This window comes from Grammomys surdaster, unplaced genomic scaffold, assembly GCF_004785775.1.
Source record: "Grammomys surdaster isolate TR1022 unplaced genomic scaffold, NIH_TR_1.0 164, whole genome shotgun sequence".
In the NCBI taxonomy this organism is placed as follows: Eukaryota; Metazoa; Chordata; class Mammalia; order Rodentia; family Muridae; genus Grammomys; species Grammomys surdaster.
Genome location: NW_021604612.1, coordinates 5,806,438 through 5,822,288, shown reverse-complemented (window position 1 = coordinate 5,822,288; position 15,851 = coordinate 5,806,438). Strand labels below are relative to the sequence as shown.

At 48.2% G+C, this 15,851-nt stretch overlaps 1 protein-coding gene across 1 annotated transcript in view; it reads right to left on the bottom strand.

Moving 5' to 3' along the window:
* The window catches only part of Nos1 (nitric oxide synthase 1), an 87,799-nt gene that overhangs the window by 59,729 nt on the left and 12,219 nt on the right, over positions 1-15,851 (bottom strand). The window contains exon 3 of the mRNA XM_028765459.1: positions 454-582. Coding sequence (XP_028621292.1) covers positions 454-582 — 129 coding nt within the window. The remainder of the gene's footprint in view (positions 1-453; positions 583-15,851) is intronic.

Here is a 15,851-nt window from a genome sequence, read left to right as displayed (position 1 = left end):
CTGCTGAGTTTGGGGCCTGCTTGTTACGCTGCATTAGCTGACAGAGACATCATTTCCTTTAAGAGGCAAAGGGTTGGAATGTTGAGTATTAAGAATCTGGTATAGAACAGAGTCCACAGTGTGAGATGTAGGAAGGGCTGGCTCAATACCTTATCCATGATCACACTGGAAGAGGCAAAGGATGCTGAAGGACCCTTAAATTCTGCCAGGAGCAAGGTGCTCACCTAGAGAGGCTTTAACTGATAGCATAACTCATTGGTAGAGCATCCAGGGAGGTGTGGGGCAATGCCAGCTGTGACCCTCTGGCTGTCACAGCATAGGTGGGGACCCTGGCCTCTCATGGGGGTGGGCTACAGGAAGTGTTTATCAGAATCACACTGCTATACACAGGATCCCCCAACACTGATGCTGTCCCCGCCTCCTCCTGTGAGATGAATTAGTCCCAACACTCACCAGCGTGCTCTTCAGGTGCAGGGTGTCAGTGAGGACCACGTCTGTCTCCCAGTTCTTGACCTTGAGGAAGCGAGGGCACCTGGAAGGGCTGCCATTTTTGGTAGGGGACTGTTTGCCCGAGGCTGGAGACTGGGAATGAGAGGGAAGGCATCAAATGAGCTCCATGGTGTCTTAACTGAGAAATGAAGACTTTGCTTTTTCTAGAGTTTTCTCTGGGCCACCTGATGACTTCCCAAAGCCAGGCCCAACCTTCTCTGGATGCCAGGTGCAAGGTTTCCCAAGACCAACAGCTTTGCCCATGGAAAAGATGTACCCCGGCATGGGAAAATGTCACAGATTCGATCCGGATGCAAGGAGGCAGGAGATCAAAGGTGACCTCTTCAATGTCTGTCATAGAGTCAAGACTATCTAGAATAGACTATGAATTATAATATTTAGAATACCATGTGGAGACCCAGTAGATGTTTGTTGAGTGAATCAATGATGGATTGGAAACTATCAGGCTTTGAATATGATCCTTAGAGCTGGAGAAACCTGGTGGTTTGCTTGGTAGGCACAGCGCCATGTAACAGGGAATGCAGGGAGGAGGCAGGTCTGATCTGTGTCATTCATACACATCTGTCTTAGGCTTCCACACACACCAAGTGAATGCCTTCCCCTGAGTTACATCACCAGCTCTCTTCTGACATTTTTATTTTGAGGCAATTTTGTTTAGTTTTCCAGACTAGCTTTGTACTCTCAGGGTGACTCTGAACTTGTCATCCTCTTTCCTCAGCCTCCTGAGTAGTTGGAGTCATGGGCCTCCACCATCAGGCTTAGGAGTCATGGGCCTCCACCATCAGGCCTGGGAGTTATAGGCCTCTACCATCAGGCTTGGGAGTCAAGGGCCTCCACCATCAGGCCTGGGCTGTACATGCTAGCGGTAGTGTGTTGTGACTGTGACAGAAACTGAGACTGGAGAGTCCTTAAAGCCAAGGATGCCTCCAATTTAGCCACTGGCCTGTTTTTCTCAAAGGCCATTGGGTTGGAGATCTTTCTAGAGTTTCCAGGAAATAGTGCTGTGTGACCTTCTCTCTAGTCACCCTTACCACATGATGTCAAACATCTTTACAGCACTTAGTCCAGCCTGCAGGTGGTTTTGTGTCTGTGTGTGTCTGTGTGTGTGTGTGTGTATGCACTTGCACGTTGTACACATGCACTTATGTGTAGCGTCAGAGGACAACCTTGGTGTCATCTCAGGCACCAGGCACTTTATTTTGAAACAAAGCCTCCTCCTGGCCTAGAGTTCACAAGTAGTGTCAGCTAGTTGCCCAGTGAACCCCAGGAGTCTACCTATCTCGATTTCTGTAAGTGTGAGTTGCAAGTTCGAGTTACAAGCACCATATCTGACTTTCTTGTTTATTTTTTAGCTTGGGTTGCAGGGACTGATCTGAGGTTCTCTCTTGCCTCCCCTGCTGCTGCAGTTGGTTTGTTAGAGATAGCCGGTAGTCTAGGTGGGTCTGAAGCTTTTGTTTTCCTGCCTCTACCTCTCAGGCATTGGGGCAAGAGGCAAGTGTCACCACGACCAGTACTTCCTATAATGATTCCACAAGCATGAGTGTATACACACCTTCGTGCCCTGTATACACCCACACACTCTATACACGCATGCCTTGGAGAGAACTGCTCATTCCCATGACTTTTATTTTGGGGACTCGAATTGACTACATGGCCAAGGACAACCCTGAACTTCTGATCTTCCTGCCTCGACCTCCAGAGTGCAGGGGTCACAGGTGTGCGCCACATTCTTGTCTTAATCTTCATATCATATACATTTATGTATCTACACAAAGATTCAGAAGATCCAGTTGTCTCTTCGTATCTATAGAGCTAGGTGCTAAGAACCCCATGGACACCAGAATTACCGTTCCCTAGCCCTTCAAATTAAAAAAAAAGCCATCTTATTGGCCTACAACCCATGTATCCCCTCTTACAAATATTGGGTAAATAGTTCTAATGTTACATAGTTTAGGGGGAATATGACAAGAGAAAAAGTCTGTGCATACTTAGTACATGCACAAATACACATGGACACATATACATATATACACATACATACATATATACACATACACACATATATACATACAAATATACACATACACATGTATACACACATACTCACATATACATACATACACACATACACATACACACATACATACATATACATACACACATACATACACATACATACACAGACATACATACATACATACATACACATACACACATACATACATACACACATACACACACATACACACATAAATACATACATATATAACACACATACATACATACACATATACATACACACATACATACACATATACATACAAATACACTCATACACACATACATACATACACATACACACATACATACACATACATACATATGCACATACACACATACATACATACATACAAATATACACATACACATGTATACATACACATACTCACATATACATACGTACATACACACACATACACACATAAATACATACACACATATATAACACACATACATACACATATACATACACACATACATATACATATACATACACATACACACATACATACATACACATACACACATACATACACATACACACACATATACACATACATATACACACATACACAGACATACAGCTATACAGACATACACACGCACACACACACCCTCCAGGTTCGGGGAAATGGGCAAGTGTCTACGCACACTAGGCCAGGGCTTTACCACTGTGTCTCATCCCAGCCTCCAGTCACAGTTTCCCCCCACACCCCCGGATATTTTCAACACACAGCTGGCTGAATCAGTGTATGTGGCTCCAGAGATACAGGAAACTGACTTCCTCATCCGCCTTCTCCTTGTTCAGCTGCCTCTTCCCCAGCTTGTGTGGAATAAGCATTTGGGGGGCCTGTCATAAGCTGTGTTATACCTTCCGAGTCTACATGCCAGAACCCTAATCTTTTGGTGACATGTGTTTTTGGAGGTCATAGGTTAAATGGGCTCATCGGGGTGGGGCCTTCATCTGCTAGAATTAGCAACCTGATGAGATTAGTCTCTCTGTCCCCTCTCTTGCTTTCTCCCTGCCACATGTGCCTTTCACATATTAGAGACACAGTAGGAAAGACCCTTCTACAAGCCAGAATAAAACCCCTTCCCACAGTGGTTCTCACCTTCCTAATGTTGCGACCCCCATGTGGTGGTGACCCCCAACCATAAAATTATTTTGTTGTGACTTTACAAATGCAATTTTGCCTCTGTTATGAATCATAACGTAAATGTCTGATATGCAGATGGTCTTAGGAGACCCCTGGGGAAGGGTTGGTTGTTTGACTCCCAAAGGAATCACACCCATAGGTTAAGAACCACTCCCTACCCAGAACCAGGCCACTCTGGCAAGCTGATGACAGACTTCAGCTTCGAGAACCCTGGCGATGAATTTCTAACATTTAAGCTGTTACATGTGTGGGACCATGTGGGCTTAGCTTGAACTGAACAACACAAAGTCTACACCTCCTTGGAAATGTGGAATGACCTAAATGTATGGCCGAGGACACTGCTCAGATCCGGATTTAGCGGGGACAGAGAACCATAAAGCAGCTTGGCTTGAATGGGTGGGCAGACGAAAGCCAAGGGGCAAGAAACAGAGTTGCTTAGACTTTTCGTGGGGTCATGACATGATAGACCTAGCTCTCTCTGCTTCCTGACAGGATACAATGTCATGCATTCCAGCTCGGTAGGGAACTTCACTGTAGAGGGCTGGGTGTTTCCCCCTGGTGATTTCTCACCGATAGCAGGTTACAATGATTGGGTGGTATAGTCTCTCAAACCCCGAAGTACAACTCCTACAGAATAAATATTGCTTTCACACCACCGCGAAACTGAAACGCTAAGTGAAGCCTTTAGTAGGTCAGGACTAGCTCTCTGAGATTGCAAGGATTGTGGGAGGGAGGGGGTGAGGACCGAGAGTCTCCAAGATGTTTTCTCAAAGGATGCGGCAAGGTGGCGGGGTGTAGTTGGAAGATAGATCTTCAGGAAGCTAGGCTGGAAGAGGGGAGTTGGGTTAAGCCTGGTAAGTACAGGAAGAGCAACTGACAATCTGGGGTGTAAGAAAAGCCAAGTCAGCCTGGCGGCTTCCTTCTGTCTGGGTCACAGAAGTTCGGAACACTCGATGAGGGATCCCCAGACTCTGGGAAGCAGGGAGGAGAATGTGAGAACTGGAGAAAGGATGTGTTTGAGTCAGGAAGCCAGGACCTCAGTATGACAGGAAGATGTCTCAGGGGCCAAGGACCCGTGCTTCCCAATACCTGTGTCCTCTCAAATCCTTATATCGTCCCAAAGGTCAGCACCTCTGAATGTGACTGCGGTGACCTACCTCGACTGTCACCTGACCTGTCATCCACTTTCGAGGATGTAGAATCGCCATGGAAACAGGCCACTGGGCATGCCAGAAAGGAAGTGTCCAGATGATATTAGTTGCAGTGAGAAGGCAGACACTAACTGTGAGTGTCACTGTCCCATGGGCTGGGGTCTTGGGACAGAATACTAAGGAGAAAGCTAGCTGAGCACCTGCGTTCTTCTCTCTCTGCTTCCTGACTGGATACAATGTAATCAGCTGCCTCAGGCTCCTGACAATGTACTCACTGTCTCAGGTTCCTGCTGCCATGCCTTCTCCTCTACCAGGGACTGTGTCTCTCAAACTGTGAGCCAGAATCAACCCCTCTTTCCAAGTGGTTTTGGTCGGCTAGTTTGTCATAGTAACCAGAAAGGAATTGATACAGTATCCCTAACTGAAGACAGAGTCTCCATGAAGGCTACAAATTAGAATGTAGTCATTATATAGTCCTTGACTTAAAAGGACTGATGCCATGTAGAAAAGGGGAATTCTGGGACAGATACTTCCTTACCCAAAGAGAAGGCCCTGTGATCATGAAACTGGCAATTACCAGCTAAAGAGAGAGGGGTCATTTTGCCCAGACCTTGACTTTGGGCTCCCTCTGTCATAACTGTGATACAAAGTACTCAGGTTGTCAGGACTGGGTTATCTAGCCTAGGTGAGTGAGCCCTGGAGCTGAGCCTGAACCAGCATCTCCGTTCTTCCCTGTTGGCATCGGCCACAGCCTCTCTGTGACAGCCCTGCATCAACCTGCCTGTTCTGGACTTGTCCTGAAATGAGGACAGCAAGCCAGGGCCAAGCCGGGCAGTGGGCCAACACACCACAGGGGCTAGACGCCGCCTACTGTGATCTTCTTGCAGCCCTTGTCAACCTGTGGGGACCACTTCTTTGGGATAGCCAGCCTAACCTAGTTATGGACCCCGGTGGTGCAGCATCCATGCCACAAGCGTATTGCTGCCTGGAGGATGGAACCAAGTGTTTTCAGGACCTGGAGAAAGATTTCTGTGGGGTGTGGGCAAAGCATTGTGTCCAAAGTGATCCAGTCCCTGCAGTGACCCTGTGGACACGTGCAACCACTCACCATGTCACCTCTCCCCATTCTACTGTGCTCCAGTCTGTTGGGGTGAGAAGGAGGAGGAGGAGGACCACCCAGGAGTTAGACCTGTTCTAGTGTGAGAGAAATGGCGGCTCAGATCTCTGAGATGGAGAGAGGCCTTTAGCTAGAATGTGAGAAATGGAGGGATGGTTCAGTTTCTAAAGAGTTAGCTGTGCAATCCTGAGGACCTGAGTTCAAACCCTCAGCACCCATGGAGAAAGTGGGTGTTCCAACATGTGGTTAGAGCCCCATCGCTGAGACACAGGACAGCTGGATCCCTGGACATGAACTGGCTAGTTGGTCCAGCCAAAATGGGTTCAGATTTCTGACTCAGGAAACCAAGTGGATTCATCCACTGGGGTGTGAACAATCTATTACAGACAGCACTAACTATATTAGTGGGTTATAATAAAAACAAAACCTCAAAAAGATGGGAAGTTGGGAGGAAGATGGAGGTAGGGACACTGGGGAATGCATATGAACAAGATACAATGTATACATGGATGGATCTTTAGAGAAGGAAAAACAGAGTGGCGAAAGATTGAGGAGGACACGTAGCATTGACCTCTGCCCTCCACATTCACACACACACAGGTGCACAAGCATCCGTACACATATGCACTTGTACGCATGTGTGTCTGCACACACGTGTACCTCCCAAAGCAAGAAGACTTACATTGACCCTATCCCGGAGAGACTGTTGGATAGTTGAGTGTTCCTAGATAACCCTGAACTTGACCCCGTGACCACACCAGAATGGCTACGTGCCTCTAGAAATTAATTTTAATAACAGATCCTGCAAGTCCCCATGGCTTGTTCCCACTGTCTTGTCCCGAGTGTGAACTTGCTAAATATGCATGTTAAAAGCACATGTGTTTTTAGCCCTTTCAAATATCTTGGGAGCATGGAAAGGTAACGGAAGGAAGGGGGGGGGGTCCTCTCCAGAGCTGTCAGAATCTTTGTGGGGAAGCCGATGGGCCACAGCTATGAATTGGGAAAGGGGCGAGTAGCTTGGCCTGAGCTAGGGTTATGGGAAAAGGGTTTCCATAGAGAGTCACACAGTGACTCAGCACTGAGAGAAGTCCCCCTCGCTCTCTATCAAATGTCATGGCCTCGCTAGGTGGGACAGCCTGCACTGAGCGGACCGGCTGTGGAAACAAACCATTGAGCAGAATTTGTGGAAGTTCCCGCAGGGCTGAACCCAAACATTGGCACAGGGCATTCAGACTCCATTTCCTGGTTCCGCCCTGGCTCCGACCCCCAAGAAAGCAGGACTTGGTGTCTTTGTGTGCATGTGGTGTGTGTGTATAGGTGTGTGCACATGTGTTGTATGTATCACTGACGTTGGTATACATACATGTGAACGCAGAGGCCAGAGGTCACTATTGGGCGCCTTCAATAGCTCTCCACCTTTTTTGTTTTTGTGAGACAAGGTCTCTTTCATTACTAAAATGGAGCCTGCTGATCAGTTAGACTAGCTGGCCAGTGAGTTCTAGCAATTCTCCCGTCCCTGTTTCCCCAGCCCTGGATTACAGGTGTATATTACGGTGCCTGGCTTTTGTACATGGGTGCTGGGGATTTGAACCTGGGTCCTCATGCCTGTGCAGCAAGCACTTTAGTGATGAAGCCATTTTCCCGGAGCTGATGACTGTCTTTTGATGAAGGGGCCTATAAAGACCAGGAGTCATCAAACAGACTGCTCAGGTGGAGGGGAAGACGGTATTGGCAGAGACAAGATTCTGCCATTGCTGTGGACAGAAGACCCTGTCAGGAGAAGTTTCTGGAAAGTCTGAAGGGCAGCAGGACTCGGCATGGGTGGGTTGACCCAGGTGAGGTGAGGCAAGGGAATCAAGCATTGGCTTTGTATGAGAGGGATTAATCTCAAGACTCAGGAGATCAGAGTTAGCGCTCAGGGAGAAAGGAACCCATTGGCGCCCTGAGATGTCAACCAGAACAGAGCCAATGGCATCTCCCAGGGCCAGCTGGGTGGACTATGTTGGTCATGTGGGTGCAAGAGCCTCTGAGACCCTCACATCACAGTGTGATGGCTGCTGTCTGTGTCTGTATCTAGCTCACTTTGGAGAGATGCTTTGAGAAGCCAAGCCAAGTAGCGGATGAAGAGATGAGAGACAGGCAGTAAACTCTTTCAGAGATGTGGCCATACTGAGTTTCATCTGTTTTCCAGCCATCTCTTATAAATGCCTAGTTGGTGCTCAGCAGGGCCTAACCCAATGGGCAACTATCTGCAGTCTTCACTGACAGATGAAGAGACAAAAGAGTCTGAGAGGCCAGATGACAGGGCTGGGTGTGCGTCCTTAGAGACAGGCCCTTTGTGATGTGGATGACAGAAAGGGTGGTGACAAGAGCGAGCCGCTGTTTCTTAGTCCTCCTGCCTCAAGTTAGTGATGTACTAATTAGCCAAGCTCGGGCTGTCAGGCTTGGTGACGGGCACTGTGAGCCACTGAGCCATCTTGCCAGTCTCTGTTCCTGGCTTTAGCGAAAGGTTTTCCGTTTTTCCTCTTGCAAAAAATTGGCATTAGCTGCAGGTCTGGTGATCAGGGCTTTCATTGTGTTGGGATGCTCAGTGTCTATTCCTCTATTCTCTGGGGGGCATTTACCATAAGAGGTGACGATCTTATTTTCTGGTCAATTACTCCAGGTTGAGGCCCCGGAGAACGTCGGCTCTGAGATGGTAGGACTATCTCTAGCATTTACCAATCTTCATTGATTCAGTAAATCTCTGTGCCTCTGTTTCCCCACACACAGAGATAACAGAGGTGTGTGCTCTGCGTGTATGTACGTGTACATGTGTACATGTGTGTGTGCATGTATGCATGTATGTGTGTGTTATACACTTGACTGTTCAGGTCACATGTTTGTGCCTGCAGAGGCCAGTGCAGGATGCAGGGTGACGGGTGTCTTCCTCCATCATTTTACCTTATACCCTTGAAGCAGGGACTCCCACTGAGCCCGAAGCTCACCACACTGCGTAGGCTGGCCAGACAGCCAGCTCTGCAGACCCTCCTGTCTCCAGCCCCAAATCCTGGAGTCATAGGCTTGTCTTTTTATGGGGGTGCCGGGGATTTGAACTCAGGTCCTTGTGCTTGCTCAGCAAGTGCTCCTACCCACTAAGCCACCTTTCCAGCCTAGCCTCCTTTGTGCTTTAAGTCATATCTAGAAATATTACCCTAATACCTGTGTTGCTCCATGATGTAGGAAGTAATAAAAATGACAGTCTATATTGTTCTGTATAGGCACAATTTTGTGAGTATTTTTGGTCTATGCCCCGGTCAATCCATGGGTACACAGCTGAGGCATTCAGGGTGCAGATAGTACTACCCTGGGTGGGGCTGAGGAGGGAGAGAGATGGCAGTCCTGAAGTACTCAGAACAGCACTGACATTGCTCAGTAAGTACCGGGCATGGTTGCCATGGATTCTGCCATTACTTAACAGTCTGACCTATTTTATCCCCCAAGGAGACCACAAGCCCTTTCGATGAGGGCAACGTCTTAGCTCCATGCTAACTACTCATTTGATGGAGGTTGCCAGTGAGGACTGAGCCATCCTGGCCCTGCCCACGGCACTGTCAGCTGACACACTATGGTCCCGGAACCCCGGGCTCAAATAGCTGCACATCTCCATGGCTGAGGAGTTAACCACCGTGGTTGATGTTTTTATTCTGACATCACTAACAAGCTTGGGTCAGGGCCAACCAAGGTTCCCTGCTGTGGCGGTGTGCTAAGAACTGGGAGGCAAGATGTCTCCCCTATTCCTCTGTTGCCCAGACCCATGGGGCTGCTGCCCCTCCTTCTCTTCAACAGAGCACGCCCCAGTTCGCAAAGACCTCAGGTCTCCTGCAGACTGGGGAGTAGGGGTTCAGGAGCCTGACCCCTCCTGCTTTGTAATTTGGAGCTCCCCAGAGGCCGAGGTGCTGGTTCTCCCTTGGAAATACAGAGAAGGTCCACAATGGATTCTGACATTTTGAAAGCCGCCAGGAAGCCCTGGGTCCCTGGGGAGAGGAAATGCCTGCTCCCACTGGGATGAGGGGTGGGGAGGGAGTTACAAGAAAGGCCACTGGAGTGACCATCTGATCGCTTCAACCAGCAGGAGGCTGGAGACAGGATGGGGTGCTGGGAGAGAGAGGTGAACCCCAGGGGAGAAGTTGCTTCAACCTGGAGCCTTCTCTACCTGTATACCATGGGTCGGATAAGTGATGTATTAGCCTCTAAAAGTGGAAGTCTGGCTCCAGACAGTGTGCAGTTATTTCTTCAATAGGAGAGCAGCTGGGGCACATGAGGGTCAGACCATCAATAAGAGGGGGTGTCAAGAAAGGCTAGGTTCCAATCCCGAGGTCCAGTTTATAGAGTTTTGGTTTAACAGGACATGGCTTTCACAAGCTCATGTTTTTGAACAGCAGTCCCCCACAGGCGGTAATGTTTGAGACGCTGGGAGCCTGGCTGGAAGAAATGAGTCTCTGGGTGTTTCACACTAAGACTATAGCTCTGCTCAGCTTCCTGTTCTAGCTCTGCATCCTGATCTGCCAAGAGACCAGCAAGCAGCCCCACCCTTCCTCAGCTGCTGCAGGCAAGATGGCTCCCATCCTTAAGTGTGTCTTACCATAACGGACTGGTCCCCTACCCTGGAATTGTGATACCCAAGTAACTTCTCCTCCCTAAAGCTGCTGGGTCAGTCATTCTGTCACATTAGAGAGAAAAGAAAGAAACACAGGGAGAAGGCACAGGCGGCAACCTCATGTTATTTATCCGTTGTGACATTTTACATATGATGATGATCACAGAAGGGACTTAGCACGGTGTTTTGGTTGGTCAGATAACAGCAGAGATGTTATCTAACCAGGAAAGAGTGTTAGAAATGTAAAATCACTGTGTGCCAGCCATAATCACTTGTTTTTTTTTTTTACCAGAACACTTTCTCTATTTTATGCTAGGCAAGTTCCTACTTCATCTTCAAAGCCTGGGTCCAGTGCCTCTTGGGGAGAACCTCCCATGCTGTCTGATGAGACACGCAAGTTCCCATAGCTAACCCGTTTAGCAACAATCACACAGTGGAGGCTCTCGGGGGCAGGGAAGGTGGTGTTTGCTTCTCTCTGCTTCTACTGCGGGGCTATGCACACAGGTTGGTGGGGAAGGTTTGGAATCATGGGAATTAGCTCATTCCACCTCCCATCTTGGGCCAGCATTTGCACCAGGGATGGACAACCACAGAGGTATCACCAAAGACTAGAAACTACAGGCTTTCTGGCCTTCCCCGCAGCTAACCAAGACTTCCACCTAGAGAAATCACCACGATACAGAAATGAACAGCTCAGCTTTCCCAACCTAGTTTAAGGGATAGTACCTGTGTGGCAGGCTCTCTAAATTTAGACAAACAGGAGCCTCCAGGATGGTGGTACTCTTTCCTGGGCCAAAAAAAGCACAGTCTTATTATTTCTTTAGCAAAAAAGTAATGCGCTGAGTTGGGAAGTTCTTTCTCATGTCTAGCTTATATCCTTCTTGCTTCCTTCTACTCTGTGCCCCTTTGCCCAGTCCTGGGAAGGGGGAATATAGACAGCTCCTCCTCCATGGCCACCAGACTCTTCCTGGTTTGGGAAATGGATAGTGAGGTCCCTTGTTTGTGTGGTTAACAATGCTGACTGCTTGTGAGGATGCTCACAAATGTAGCAGATGGAAGCCAGTACGGAAAGCCACTGTGGCCAAAATGCAGAGAACTGACCCTGGACTCTCAATCCTGCTCAATGCATCAATAACAAAACTCTACACCCAAGGCTCAGACCAGAATGTCTGCTGCCAGACTGTGTCTTCTAGACATGACAGAGAGGTAGCACCCGGGAGACCTCAACTGTATAATACTGGTTTTGGCCTAATGCTGCCTATATTATGTTAATTTGGGTCCCCAAAATTGTTTGTTCGAGAATCCACACATCTGCATATAAGACACGGAGGGACCCTTCCCCTAGTTGGTTCTGATTGGTAAATAAAGTTGTTGACAGCCAATGGCTGGGCAGGGCAGGACTTTTAGGATTCAGGGGCTAGGGAAAGAGAGGAAGGAAGAGAAAGAAGAAGATCCAGCATGCCAGGAGAAGGAGAGGAAAGATGCCATGCCTGAGAAGGTGCGGGACAGAGAACATGGCCACCATGTAGGAGCTGGGGATTAATAGCCCCAAGAGGACGGCCCAACTGGGTCCAGGGCAGCAAAGATGGAATGTGGGATTTAGTAAGTAATAACTCAGGAAGACTGGACGGAGGTGGATTAGTCACATGGAGGTTAGGAAGTGGCCCAGCCATTGAGCTGTTTAAGGCTTCTTAAAATATAAAGGCCGTGTGTGTGTGTGTGTGTGTGTGTGTGTGTGTGTGTGTGTGAGAGAGAGAGAGAGAGAGAGAGAGAGAGAGAGAGAGAGAGAGAGAGAGAGAGACTTTCATTCAGGAACCCAGAACACTGGGGTGGGTAGCGAGGAACATGTTGCCGCCGCAGGGACCTATTTAAGTGATTAATTAGGTACCACTACACAGTATGGCTACCTAAACAAGACCTACCGATGTGGATGGGGGGAAATCTCACAAGGCCACATCCCTACATGAGGAGCTATAGGCAATTAACAGCTGCCAAGAGAGGGAGGCCCAGTCCTCCTCAGGAATGGTCCTGTGACAGGTGACCTAGTCAGTGCTAAACTTGTGCACATTTGAGCAACACTGAATGGACCCAGCAGCTTGTATTTACACTCAGAAGCGTGTGTGTGTGTGTGCGCACACACACACACACACAAGATAATACAAACACATTTTAGAAAAACCCCAAAGAATGGGCATATAGCTCACAGGTAGAGCACCTCCATGAGACCATGGGTCATCCTAGAGCCACAAAAACAAAGCTAAACAGCTGCAGTAGGAACAAACGGATATTAAAAGATTTCTCTTCTGTCCTATGTGTAGAAATAAAAGCAGCAGCAGCAGCAGCAGCATGCTAGCAAGTGGCAATGTGCGTTCAGTCTTGCTGAGAGGGTGACCGTGATGGATGTCAGGGACTGTCATGAAGTGGACAGTCTATGTAAGGAGGGTGGGCCGCATAGTCTGCTGTTCCCCTGTGGTGGTTTGAATAAGAATGGCCCCCACAGACTCATAGAATTGAGTGCATCGTCAACCAGGGAGGGCAACTTTTAAAAGGATGGGAAGGACTAGGAGGTGTGTGGCCTTTTTGGAGGAAGTGTGACACTGGGAGTAGGTTTTGAGGTTTCAAAACCTCATGCCAAACGCAAAGTCTTACCCTCCATGCCTGCGTGGTTTGAATATGCTTGGCCCAGGGAGTGGCATTATTTGGAGGTGTGGCCTTGTTGGAGTAGGTGTGGCCCTGTTGGAGTAGGTGTGGCCCTGTTGGAGTAGGTGTGGCCTTGTTAGAGTAGATGTGTCACTGTGGGTGTGGGTTTAAGACCCTCATCCTGGCCTGGAAGTCAGTCTTCTCCTAGAGGCCTTCAGATGAAGAGGTAGAACTCTCAGCTTCTCCTGCCCCATGCCTGCCTGGATGCTGTCATGCTCCTGTCTTGATAGTAATGGACTGAACCTCTGAACCTGTAAACCAGCCCCAATCAAATGTTGTTCTTTATAAGAGTTGCCTTGGTCATGGTGTCTGTTCACAGCAGTCAAACCCTAACTAAGACATTGCCTGTGGGTCAGGTAGCAACTCTCAGCTACTGTTCCAGCGCCTGCCTACATGGCCCATGCTTCCCTCCGTGACAATAACGGACTAAACCTCTGAAACAGTAAGCAAGCCCCCAGTTAAATGTTTTCTTTCCCAAGAGTTGCCTTGGTAATAGTGCCTCTTCACAGCAATAGAACGGTGACTAAGACAGCGCCTAATAAGATAGGCTCACATATGGTTAGATAGTGTACATTTTAATGAAGAAATATATTTTTGTGTAAAACTTTGAAACGATGACAAAAAAAAATTTAAGACTTAGACTCATCTCTTAGGACAACAGGACTGAACACAGCCAGTAAACTGTGCCCAAACCTGGATCTGGCTGAAGGTGTCATTTCCTGTCTGTCTTTGTCTGGTGAGGGTTATCAGCACACATGGCTTTATTTTTAATAAAGGACTATAAACCAGTGTAGTGGTGCACATTTGTAACCCCGGCAGTCAGGAGGCAGAGGTTTATAAGTTCAAGGCCAGCCTGGGCTACACAAAGCCCTTTCTTGAAAAAGCCAAAAGCTGCTGACATAGATCAGTGTATGGTGCTTGTGCACTCCCTGCCATGGGTTCTAGTCTCAGGACCTCCCTCCCTTACAACGAAAAGAAATCATGAAGGAATGTTTAAAGATCACAGTAGTTTGTTTTATTGTCTGTGAACGGGAGACCTGATGTTCCAGTGTGGGTTCGGTTTGTTTGTGTTTGTTTGCTGGGGTGGATCCAGGCCCTCCCACTTGCTAGGCACATGCTCAACTACTGTGCCCACCCCAGCTCCAATGTGGCCTTGATTTTTGAGGACATTTTAATAATATTCATCCACAACCATTCCTGGGTGTCACAGGGTGAGGGTGGATCAGCCAGGAGGATCATGGAATCTCCCACACCCCCTGCTTCCCTCGTTAGCCAGCAGCAGCCAAGAAATGCCACTTGTACTGTGGCTCAGGTTTGGCTCATCCTCCTCTGAAGCCTTGCAGAACGGCCTGGAGTCCTGGCTCAGATGGATTGAAAAAGCTCCGTTTGTGTGCAGGTGCCGAGAAAAGGGGGTGCAGCTCCCTCTCTTCCAGACATCCCATGAGTCACCCCACTCCTGCTGCTAGGGAGTAGGGAAGGATTGGTAGGAAGCATGGGCTCTTTTCAAGGGTCACTCTGGCCTGGTCCATCAGCTGCCTGGGGAAGAGAGACGAGCCTGCTGATCTCCAGCCAAACCCAGGCACTCTTAGAAAGGGATGGTGACTCAGCTGTCAGCACACATCTCAGCAGACTGGCAAGGATTGAAACACTTGGTAACAGATGGAGCTGGCGAGGCTGTGGGCAAACAGCCCCACCCCCACCCCCGGCACTTTTCTGGTAAAGATGGGTACAGCCACTGGATTGTAAATGCAAATGACTTTTGACTCAACTTTAACACTTCTAGGAATTTTTTTTTCCCTTCCTGGTTAAGCCTGTTCACATGCCAAATGAAGTATCTAGACAGTGCCACATGGGACAGCACGGTTAGAGCCAAAGACCCAAGTGTCTGTTACGAATGATTTATTCAATAAAGAATGGCATAGCCCTCATAGTGGAATATTATAAAGCTGTAAAAAAAAAAAACCAAACAAACCAGGCCCTCTGTACAGGCTAATTTTGTGTCAACTTGACACAAGCTAAGAGTCACTTGGGAAGAGGAAATATCAATTAAGAAAATATCTCCACCAGACTGGACAGTGGGCAAGCCTGTGGTGCATTTTCTTGATTCATGATTCACAGGGGGAGGGCCCTGCCCACTATGAGTGTAGCCATCCCTAGGCTGGTAGTCCTGGGTTCTGTAAGAAAGCAGGCTGAGCTGCAAGCCATGGGGAGCAAGCCAGTCAGTCAGCACCCCTCCATGACCTCTGCATCAGCTCCTGCCTCCAGGTTCCTGTCTTGTTTGAGTTTCTGTCCTGACTTCCTTCAGTGATAGACTGTTATCTGGGATTCTAAAGTGAAATAAACCCTTTCCTTCCTGAGTAGCTTTTGGTCATGGCATTTAGCACATCAATAGAAACCCTAAGACACCCCCTTTACAAAGGTATGAAAGCAACATGAGGGCCATTTGTCTGTTTATATGTAGGAGTTGGAACACACACACACACACACACACACACACACACACACACACACACACA